The 12,339-nt window shown below is 35.9% G+C and overlaps 1 protein-coding gene across 1 annotated transcript in view; it reads left to right on the top strand.

The window, feature by feature from the left end:
* LOC129262431 (spatacsin-like) overlaps positions 1-12,339 on the top strand; it is a 54,273-nt gene that overhangs the window by 33,848 nt on the left and 8,086 nt on the right. The window contains exons 28-38 of the mRNA XM_064099818.1: positions 851-1,049; positions 2,345-2,556; positions 3,472-3,609; positions 4,127-4,300; positions 4,944-5,081; positions 5,542-5,845; positions 7,438-7,577; positions 8,460-8,597; positions 9,451-9,517; positions 10,752-10,916; positions 11,466-11,608. Coding sequence (XP_063955888.1) covers positions 851-1,049; positions 2,345-2,556; positions 3,472-3,609; positions 4,127-4,300; positions 4,944-5,081; positions 5,542-5,845; positions 7,438-7,577; positions 8,460-8,597; positions 9,451-9,517; positions 10,752-10,916; positions 11,466-11,608 — 1,818 coding nt within the window. The remainder of the gene's footprint in view (positions 1-850; positions 1,050-2,344; positions 2,557-3,471; positions 3,610-4,126; positions 4,301-4,943; positions 5,082-5,541; positions 5,846-7,437; positions 7,578-8,459; positions 8,598-9,450; positions 9,518-10,751; positions 10,917-11,465; positions 11,609-12,339) is intronic.

Raw genomic sequence — 12,339 nt, 5'->3', positions numbered from 1 at the left:
CCCAGATCCGGATAAATCCCTAATCCGCATTGGTGCTGGTCCCAACGTGTCCGGATAAGAGAGGTCGGACTGTATGCCCCTTTGCTTTTAAGATTGTTCAAATCTAATTGCCTGATGCTTGTTTATCAAGCAAAAAAATATTTGTTTACTTCTAGGGGCTACTTTTGTAACTTTACCTCCTAAATCTGCAACATATGGTAAGCTTTAACATTGCAATGAATGGGAATTTTCAAGGGCTTCTTTTCGAGTGTCCAGGGCTCTTAAGAGCATTTTGGGGCTGAAAATCGCCCAGAGCCCCTGTGTAATTTGTTTCCCCTTTTGTTAAAAATATGAAGGGTCAGGTCATTTGGTATCATGTAATTGTGTCAGGTCAGGGAGTCGTGTAACCTGATCTTTGGAATTTCCCTAAGGACTGGTCTGCCGCATGGGAGTATACCCCCCTTGGAGGTGCTAGTCTTCAGTCTTTTTAATGATATCAGACCCTGACATCTTCCTTCCCATTTCAGGCTTATTCAGGATTTATATTGTACAGCATGTATTCATTTTAATGTGTTCTGGCTTCTTTTAAGGAGAAAATGTGACTGCCATCCTTGCCCCTATAGTGTATGACTGATTGGGTCTTATTCATCCAGTATTACCCTATACATTGTGTTTTCTTCTATATCATGTACAAAACACATGACAACAAAATGGCCAGGGCTGGGCCGGGTTAAAAAATTATTCTTATCTTGTTTTTTATATATTCAGACTCTCGGAGTAAGATTAGAATTGTGTATACTAGTTTTTTTTTCTCAACAAATACAGTTAAATTTGGAAATGAACAAGATTTGATTTGATTTTATGTTTTTAGTGTCGACGTCGTAGTAGTATGAGAAACCAGCCAGACCCTGGCCCTAGCAGGCCTAGGATTGGTCATCTGGAATGGTTTCAAGAGACAGCCAATCACATTGCTCGTAACATGCTCCTCTCCAGTACCAGCCAATGGGAGATCGGCTTTCTACTTGAAGCCTTCACAGCCTTGAATTTCTCCAGATGTGTTGATTCAAATGGTGAGCAAATGCAACCAAATATCTTGCTATTATAGAGAAGATTTTGACATTTCTTACAATATTTCTAGATAAATATTACTAATGATGGTGACATAGCATGAATATTTTTCAGGTAGTTATTCAAACAATTGTATCTAATTTGATTCTACTTCAATTTGAATTGGAGGAACATATGATAGTGATCAAATAGTGGACATATGTTTTGTTCACTTTCACCCCAGAAACATGTTCATTAATTTAAAGAAAGATACATGTACATGTATTACAATTGAGGTGTTTTTTATATTAAAACAAACTGAATTTCTTGTCACAAGTGTCTTCATCTTTCTATTATACTGTAAATCATGATTATGAAGAGCCTGTAACCCTGACAGTTAAAATTTTAGCAAATTATCTGTTTCTCTGTGAATAATGAACAGGATGAACAGTGGAAGAGCCGTGGTGTAGTGGTTCTGACTCTCGCCTTGTAAACAGAGGGTCGTGTGTTCAAATCCCACCGCGGTCTAGCGTCCTTTGGCAAGGCGTTAATCCACACTTTGCCACTCTCGACCCAGGTGCTAAATGGGTACCGAAAGATATTGTATGTTTGATTTTGCCAGCGCCATAATGAGGCTGCGATGAATGCAAGGAATGCTCCACAGGGAGTGAAAATTGTGCACTTTTTGTGCGGGATTGAAATGAATCCAATGACCGGGGTAATAATATGCTGTAACGCGCTTTGAGCCATTCTGGGAAAAGCGCTATATAAAAATTGGCTATTATTATTGTTAAGAGCATTATTTAAATTGAGTACACACAAAGTTTATTTTGATAGGTTCCTCATTACACAAGGTGAGAGTTAGGTGCCCATGTCCTCCATTTGATTTTACTTATAACAGGGCAAGTGCATTTAAAAAAAATATCAAATTAAGCCTTTTGCTACATTGGGATAGTTCCAGAGCATATGACAACACTGTTTTTGATCATGAAAGTTCACCTGTGTCGGTTGAAAATAACATAAAGTTGAACTTTTGCTCTCAACACAAAGAAAAAATCTGAAAAATTACCTTGTAATTTTCAGCTGCTAACTGCAGCCTCCCTCAGCGATGACAAAAATGACCCGATTTGACCTGGTGACGTAGAGATCGAAAATCTGGGCGTTGACACTCGGAAGCTTGTATTGCCCTCTTGTGTGTGAACAGCAGAATGCTGTGTGAGGCACTTGGACCAAACACAATTCTTATTAAAAATGAAACAGTTTGAACAGAATGTTAATTTTATCCTACTTTTTTCTTTCTGTTTGTGTATACATGTAGATCCAAACTACAGCAGCCTGTATCATCTCCACAAGAGTCTTCAAGATACGGGGCTAGAGCTCGTGATAACCCGCATGCTTGACTCTCCTGAGGCTATGGTCACTGAATGCAAGATGTTGCTTGACAAGCTGCAGGCAATGGGACGGTTTGACCAGGCAAAAGAGTTTGCTACAGCAGCTGGACTCTCGACTGACCTTGTGATCATACAAGAGGTTAGGGTATAGATGTTATGCTGTTTGAATGAAGATGGGGATGTTGGTGGTGATGATGATGATGATGATGGTGGTGGTGATGGTGGTGGTGATGGTGGTGATAGTGATGATGATGATGATGAAGATGATGGTGGTGGTGATGGTGATGATGATGATGATGATGATGATGGTGGTGGTGATGGTGATGATGATGATGATGATGATGGTGATGATGATGATGATGATGATGGTGGTGGTGATGGTGATGATGATGATGATGATGATGATGATGGTTGTGATGGTGGTGATGATGATGATAATCATGATGATGGTGGTGGTGATGATGATGATGATGATGGTGGTGGTGATGATGATGATGATGATGGTTGTGATGGTGGTGATGATGATGGTGATGATGATGATGGTGATGATGATGGTGATGATGATGGTGATGAGGGTGATGATGATGATGATGATGATGACGACGATGATGGTGATGATGATGGTGATGGTGATGAGGGTGATAATGATGATGATGATGATGGTGGTGGTGATGGTGGAGATGATGATGATGAAGATGATGATGATGATGATGACGACGATGATGGTGATGGTGATGATGGTGATGGTGATGATGATGATGATGATGATGAAGATGGCATCAGCAGTGATTACAATTATGATAATGACAATGGTGCTTGCGACTGTCTCAATGAATATAATGCATTTTTACTCATTTGTAATATGAAGGAATTGCAAAAACATGTTTTTAATGTATGTTTCAATTTTTAGATTACGAATCTCTGCTTTACATATGTACAGAATCATAGGAAGCAGTTGACCATTGGTCAAGACTTTGTTGAAGTGTCTGGAGATTAAGTCTTTTTGTTCCCTTATCAGTTATTAATGACATTACCAATTTGCAACCCCCAACAGCTCCTTAGTGACCTTAAGCAGGTCATGAGGTCAGAGGTCGGGAGTACAGTTGCTGGACGCATTGCATTCTGGGTAAAGTGCAACGAAAGGCTGACCAAGGCCAAAGTAGACTATCAATCAGCAGCTGAATTCTTCCAGGTAAAATTGTGGTCAAGAATACTCTGATTTCTCTGATTTTTTTGCCTCTTAATGTCAATGTTATATTTTTCAATTCATTTCAGTTAAACCAAACGAATAGTCATTTCATGACAAAACATAAACTATAAAAAATTAAGTTTAGATTGTGTGTGCGCTTACTTTTCCTTTATTTTATCTTTGTGTTATATTTATTTCTAATCTCTCTTAACTTTTGTGAAAGAAAACTGCAGTCTTTCTGCTCTTTTCATCCATATTCTTTTCAATTTTTTATCTTTTGTCTAATTTTACCAAAACCATTAAAATAGTCCTCTGTTGGACTAAGCTTTAACTGTGAATTATTATTATTACATGTATTATTATTATTATTATCATTTTTATTTATATTTTTAATATTATTATTATTATTATTATTGTTGTTGTTATTGTTGTTATTGTTATTATTATCATTATTATTACTATCATTATTATTTTATTTATTTTTTGCTATTATTTCATTCTTGTGTTGTATTTTTTCTAGTCACAATCAGAAGAGAATGAACTGACTGGTGAGAAGCATGCCAGAGAGAAAGCTATCTTGCTAGACTTGTCCTACCTGTGGTTATCTCATCCAAAGTCTACTGCAACTCTGAGTTCTCTGCAGTCACTGGAACAAAAGGTCTGGCTGTGGAGGCTAAGAGCTGAAGTCGAAAAGGTTGGTGTACTTTCCTATTTTTATTTCAACGTGTTGGGAGGGATGATGTGAAAGATATTTTCATTCTATTGTGATCATCTTTGAAATACTCGCCTGTTTAAACAGCAATCATTTGGGTTGATCTGGGTTTCAAATTTATAGCATCTATTTATTTATTTATTTGTTTGTTTATTTATTTATTTGTTTGTTTGTTTATTTACTTATTTATTTATTCATTGATTTTTTTATTGATTTTTTTATTTATTTATTTCCACATAAAAAAAATATATATATTTTACATGTTATAACAATATGATATTACACGAAATGGGGGAGTCACTAAAAGCTAACATGCTTGTCAAGAGAGACTCCTGTTAAAAGAAAACAAAAACAATGCTCCTTGTAATATCAATGGTACACAACAAATTGATTCACTTAAATAGAACTATTTCTTTGGCCAGGATCAAAAGTTAATTTCACTTGGAACACATATTAAATGTAAATACATACTGTAGATAAAGATACCCCCGACCCGACTACTCGTAGAGGAAAAAAAACTTGCACAGCTTGCCCGATCAGGCACCCATTACAGAGCAGCAAGCACACCATTTAACAGTATGTAGCAAGTTGCTGTTAATATTGGACCTGTCTGTTTTCACCCCAGAAGAGGGCGGTAGACCCGTCTCCATCTTGTCTGGAATCCCATTGTGCAGACTGGACACCCAAGTCTAGAGGTCCTCGAGAGCTTCTCTATGATGTACAACCAATAGATTCACTCCCCTGCCAACTGCTCAATGAAGAGGTACGTTGTCGGCTATGTCCAATAGTCAAATTTGTGATAACCGCCCTTCTGCCCCATTAATGAAAGATTCTGATATATCTCTTGCTCTAAATCTTGTTACAATGCCATTATCTACATTGTATGTGAAAAAAAATATATTTTGTCGAATTAAACAGATAGATTTATCAGGACTAAACAGAAATAGAGCTTAATTGTTTTAAATTGTACATGTGTTTTGGATTGTAGTCAGTCAGATAATTTGAAGTTGAGATGGAACTGTTTTTAGTAATATTTTAGATAGATCTGGCGATGGGATTGCAATACATAATTATTTTACATGAACTTCATAGCTCTATGTAACTTTTTTTTTCTTTTATTGACTTTTGTAATTTTTTTTGTTCATTTTTATGTTCTATGTTAGGAAGGTGATTGGAAGATCTGCATTCAATTAAAATCATCTTGATTGTTTTTTCATTTGTAGGAGAGGTTAGCTCTCAAGGATATGATCGATGGCCTGCTGTCTAGCTGCTGCATCGCCAGAGCCCACAAACTAGCCAGTCAGTTTGGCCACACCCACCACGATCTCTCCATCGCACTGGCATGCCTGCAGCTCATGCAAGGCAAGGTCACACCAGAGGGCATTGACCCTGAGCTGAGGTCAAAGGTCAAAGTATCAAGTAGCAAACCCAAGCTGACCAGGCGGCCCAGTAATCTGACTCTGCTTGGTCCTCCGTCAGGGGTGTACGGTGGTAGATCAAAGAAACAGCTTGGAAGAACACCTAGCAGTAAGTCAGATAGCAAGACTACTCTGAAATTAGATTATGATAATAATAATAACAACAACATCAACAATAATGATAATAATAAAAATATTAAAGGAAGTAGTAATTATAATTAAAAAATAATATGCAACATTTATATAGCGCTTCATACAATGTTTCTAAGCACGGCATACCATTACACCGGCTTTAGCACGGCTATACCTGATCAGGTGCTTAAGCATTATAAGGAATACCAGGTACCCATTTACTACACCTGGATGGAGAGAGGCAAATGTGGATAAATGTCTTGCCAAAAAATGTGAGTGATGTGATGGGATTTGAACACTGTACCTTGTGGGTCAAAGTTAAGCACTTGTTAAGCTCTCATACTTTCATTGCAGTTAGGGAAATCCTAACCCTCCATGGAACTTTAACCTGGAAAAAAGGTATAAAAGCTCAATTGGTGTACCGTATGTATCTTAGAATTCTTGAACCTCTGAAAAATGATCTTCATCTCCAAGATGATAATGCTTTTTTTTTTCAATCACAAGATATAGAGAAAAAAAAAATAATAATGTGTATGCATTTTACCAGAATCGAATGTTCAGCAGTTTATACCGGACTCTTCAAAATGATGTTACATGGTTATTAGAAAATGTCCATAATGTGCTAAATAAATCAGCCGTCATTTGATCAATTCATGGGGGTTTTCTAATTCTTTTAGAAAATGATTAAATAGGTTTTTCATTATAATAGGCAACCTGCTAATTTACATTTCTTTCAGTTCAGGTCAGTGTTTCATTGTCATGCAGAACATGAACATTTGTTTGCATTCTGATTTTCACAAAGAGGATAATGAATAATGACATTAAAGAAAAAGTAAATTAATGCTTCACAAAGAAAAATACATGTATTGGTAGTAAGTACAGCAGTTATAGCTGAAATTGGTTGACTATATATGAATTTTATTGGGTTTTTGAAATAAACATTAAACAAATTTTGATGATAATGGGCAACTGGCTAATGTACAGTGAACAAAATGAAGTGTAAGTAATGAACAACAACAGTGACACAGGAACATGGCACAACTGAACTTGAAATAGAAGAGAGACAGTAATGGTTTCACATGCATAGAATATTTCCCATAGGCTTGTGTGTTAAAAAGGCACTTATAAAAAATTCATAAAATATAAGGATGAAATATGATGGTCTGATGTTTACAACCATTGGATAGGATATATATCTGACATTCCGTATCTGACCAGAAAAGGGTACCTCGACCTGCTCATTTAAAAAAATGAATTGGCATTTATGATTTTATGATCTCCTGGCAGGATCAAATTCATCACCTGAAACAGTAAAATAGCCCTAATTCTTCTGCTAGTCAAATAGTCCCAAAAGTTCAATTATATTTTTCCCAATTTGGGCAAAGGAAATTCGGTAGTTGCCCTCCCTCTAACCAGTGTTAGGTGGCTAATCATATTCTTACACTTTGTCAGTCAGCTATATCAAAATAAAGATTTGGGCAATGGGTTGGTTCGTATGAATATCTTTTGCCTTCCTGTTGTTAATAGGCTTGTGCGACCTCATTGAAATATCTTCATCTTTTGTTGCAGTGGTCAGTCTTGGAATCAATCAAGAGTTGAGTTCACCTCAGAATGATGATATACTGACCATAATGGAAGCCCTCGCTGACCATACCACATCCGCCAGGACATGCTGTGACCGTATCATCAATATCTACAGGATTTCACAGGTATGACTATTTTCTGTTTTTTGTTGAGGTAACTCCCGTAGGAACTCGGCAAAGCAGCTTTCCGCCACATCAACCCCAAGCTCATATATGACCAATTGCATATGAAACATTTTACATCTAGATTAACCTGTCATAGTTGCTGACCTTTATAGACAACCGAAATTGCTCTCAGGCTTCTTTGGTTATAGTGGACATAATTATTCAGAGCTGGGATTTTAACTCCCAACCTTTCTATCATGACCACACAACCCTTTTGATGTGTATTTAACAAGGTTAGCTTAACGACTACGATCAAGACCCTCACGCCTCATTAATTATTCAGTTCCTGCATCAGTCAATTTGTTTATGAGTTGTATTCATACAGTAATTATTTTGTTTCCTTTTGTACACCTCTGGTTTTATTTAATCTGGGTCTGTGAAGTTTGGAATGGGCATTATTTTATTATGATAAATTAAAGTCTTAAAATATGGTGATGTGCCTTCTTCCTTCTGCTTTAGTTCTCTATTTTCTTCCACTCCCCATCTCACACTTGACTTTTTTCCTTTCCTCTATTGCTTTCCATCTATAGTTCTGGGTTACACTTTTCTCAATTCTGTGTACAACTTTATCATTAGACGGTTTAAATCTGAAAATTTCATCTGTTTATGTTTATGATTATGATTATGTATTTTCCATTTATATTGTATTTATGCTTGTATTTTGTTTTGTTTTATGTCATACAGGACCCACAAGTATAACATAAAACAGTATCTGACTACCGATGGGGGTATCCTGTTTGAAGAATACCAAAATGAATAAACAAACAAATGAATGAATAAATCAATCAATAAATAAAATATACTTCTGCGAATGCTAACCATTCATTTTGACCTTCACTACAGGTGTTGGATAAGCCATATGATGTGTTGATCAAACAAGTTCCATTCACATCGGTCAAGTCTCTTCTTCAGACTAGCCATGCTGACCGCTACCTCCTGGCCAAAAACTTCATCAGAGCAAACAATCTAGTAGATAATGAGGTAAACAAGGAGTGAATAAAAAAATAATGTTGATGGTGGTGATGATCTTTTTTTACCTTATTACTAATAATAATAGTTAATAATAATAATAAAAGACCTCTTATATCCGCAGATACTGCAACACATGTAGAAGTAGTTTTATGCAATTAAATCAAGCACCCGCAAAGAAACAGTAGTGTGTCATGATGGGTTATTGACTCAGCTTTAACATTAATCTGTACTTTGCGAATTAGATGGCTATCAGTACTCCTTAAAAGTGTTTGATGAATTAAACTTAGCCATTGTTATGAGAATACAACCGATTGGGCCGGATTTTGAACTCTGGAACTAACTTAAATCCTGGTCCAAAGTTGTGGTTTAATTATGGGAAGCCAGATATGACATCAATATCTGGAATTAAATACTAATTATCAAATTTTGCTTTCAAAGTATTTTAAAAATCTTAAAATGATAATTACAATGGTTTCCTTCTCCATTAACCTATGGGAAGGATGTCATTAATCACAAGGAGCAGTAAAGTTTAAACATTTTTTTGACACTCATAGCTTCCATAATTTTAGCCCAGAACTAGATATTGGACTATGTTAAACCAGAGTTCAGATAGCGTTTCATGAAAGTTGTCAGCACTGACTAAAATGCCAGTGCTTGCGATTTCAGTGAAATCCTTGATTTTGATTGGCTGAGAGACCCTGGCCTCTGACTGTTACTATGGTAACTGTTGGATAAAAGTCAACTTGTCAGTGCTGACAACTTTCACAAAACAGTCGCTGAATGCGGGCCTTTATATCTACATTTTGTATCTCTGAGGATATTGATTTCTCCTTTATGATAAAATTTGTCTTTCGTTTTTCAGGTTGCAAACTTTCTCTCGGATGTTGTTTTGACTGGACTACAACAGAAACTCAAGAGGAGAAAAGAGAGTATGTACTTCTTCATTTTTAACCTTTAGACAAGGCTCTGTGTCTGTTATGATTTTTATATCAGGCGCCTAGCGATTGAAATATGACTATTAAAGGTTGGGTAAATGCGAGCTCAGCCAATAATCCTCTAAGAAACCAGGTCTCATCATCTGACTAGTCTCGTCTCAGCGACTACCTAACGAGGAATAAAGCTCAGTCATAAGGTCTTGTCAATAGGCTATTTCTTTCAAGTAATATTTTCTTAATAATCATGATAATAATGTCAGCAACATTCTGGGGCCCGCTGCAGAAAGAGTAGATCACAACTCAAAAGAATCGAGCGCACATTACGTGCTTCTGATTGGTTGATAATCATATATCGGTATAGTGCTTGATACCTGCGCTGGCTGTATGTTCCTTTATTGCAATGGAATGTTAATGTGTATTAAAAGAAATTACCACGTTTCCCGTATTATTTGTAAGCTGTTTATGAAATAATCGGGTGACCCCACAGTTGCTCGTGCGACAATTGCTCCAAGCTTTATTTCATCTAAGATATAGGATTAGAGTTGTAATAGGGTTTATGGTAGATTTGGGTTAGGATTAGGATAGGGTATAGTTTTAAATCCAGCATTGAAGTTTGTCATTTAATTGGTGTGTGAAATTCATAGCGAGTAATTGTCGCCGGAGCAAATGTCATGGAACCAAAATTTGATGGTATAATGATACAGATTAATATATCATATTTTAAATCAAATGGAATGTATTGATATCATATGTAAAAAAAATTGATATTTATGTCTCCCTATTGTCACGAGGACCAAGCTGCACAAATTATTGCATTTAAACTAAACTCTTAATAAATCAGACCCAAATACCAAAAGTGAAAAGTTGTGTCTGATATTTGGAGTTGTGTTAAAATGCTAGTCTTTATACAACAGACCCATATGAACTGATTGATGTGCAATGTAGAAATTCATTAAAATAAATTAAATTTCAAGTAAAGATGCTCAGGTATTAATTGCAGATCTGAATTTTCATTGTTCTTTTGCACCGAAAACTTTAAATCTGAGAAACATGCATGCTGCGGTATATGTATAATCCAATATCGTTGATATTATTATTACTATTGAATGAGAATAGATTTTCCCGTGATAACAAAATTTATTATGTAAAATTAGCAAAACAATTTTTAATTTTTGTTATTAAAGATTGCAAAATCACCTCATATAAATGAAATATTGATTACTTTCAGGTTCGTTGACACGCCCTCCAGCTTCCGAGGGGCCTCCTGATCATATTGAGAAGGTAGCCTTCATGAGTTTAGCTAAAATTTGTAAAGATCCAGCGTGTCTGGGAACAAGACTGCTAGATGAGGCTATACAGATTGCACACTCAGATTTAAGCACAACAAGACCAGGTGAGACCAGACCCAAGATAATTATTGTTGAAGCCAGGGAATACAGACAAGGAATTGATGTGAATGAAAAGAGAACAATCACATAAGTTTAACACTAAGTTTATCCCTCCTTTCTATTATTTATGCCATGATATATTGACTAAAAGTAGACTTACATTTTCGACAAAATACTGTTGTTATGTTTTTGTTTATCTGCTTATATTCCTCAAATTGTATATTTGTTTTGTATTTACTTTTATTTTTGTTTTGGACAAAATATTGCTAAATGCCAGTGATGTTCTATTAATAAATTCAATTCAATTCACTAAAAAATTTAATCGAATTCGGATGTAAAATAAAGTTACAACATTTTAAAAATTTTATTTGACCAACAACAAAAAAGTTCATGCTCCAAGAATGAAGGCGATTTTGTTCAAATTTATACTTTTTAGCAGAAGCATACCAACCTTATTCCCCCCACACAAATCTTGGGGAGTGCTCTAGCACCCCCGCTTCCCAGGGCCATGGCTATCATACCACCTAATGTTTTTTTGTCCTAATCTTTTTTAGCCCTGACCCTAGAGGTAGAGCTGATCATCCGAGCTCATGACTGCTTCACCCTAAGCTGCAATATGGAAGGGATCGCTTCGGTTCTCAGAGCCAGCTGTGACTGCTGCAACGCCCTCGCTCAGTCCGAAGAGTTTAGTCTCATGGTAAGAACCCGTACCTGTTTTTCTAATGCTGGACAGTATGTTGAGAAATAACTCTCGTAGTGACTCGGCAAAACAGCTTTGTGCTGCATCAAAGCCAAGCTGGTATATAACCAATTACGGCAGGAAACATTTTAACATCTAACTTAATCAGTCATAGTGGCTGCATCTTAGAGACGACAGACATTACTCTTGGGCCTTAACTAAATGTGGAGATAATGGCCGAGCTGGGATTCGAACTCACAACCTTTCAATCATGAGTCCAATGCTCTAACAGTAACCACTAGTCCACACTCATGGATGCTGTATGTAAATACAGTGTTTGGAGGTACACATGTAGAATGTTGTACCTTCAGGATTCAAGATTATTTGTTCCATTAAACAAAAAAATACATAATTACAAACACAATACAATGACCAAAGACGAAAATACAAGTTATATAAACATAAAAAAGATAATTGATTATACGTACAAAAAAGCGTAATCAAATGGAAGTTGGATCACTGCAAAAATTACAAAAAGAATTGAGCTTGTCAAAGCTGTGCCCAAAATTAGACTTTTAATGTTTCTATAATAGACAACTTTTTAGTAATTATCATTAAACAATACAAAAAATTGAATTTTACCAAATTTGCAATAAACACAATGTTACCCTCAATTTGCAAAAGTTCAAGATCATCTGAAAATTTGAACATATAATACATATATATAATGTACTAATAGTTTCATTAAA

This window comes from Lytechinus pictus, chromosome 5 (assembly GCF_037042905.1).
Source record: "Lytechinus pictus isolate F3 Inbred chromosome 5, Lp3.0, whole genome shotgun sequence".
NCBI lineage: Eukaryota > Metazoa > Echinodermata > Echinoidea > Temnopleuroida > Toxopneustidae > Lytechinus > Lytechinus pictus.
The sequence above is the reverse complement of the archived record's forward strand: the minus strand, read 5'-3'. Positions and strand labels throughout refer to the sequence as shown.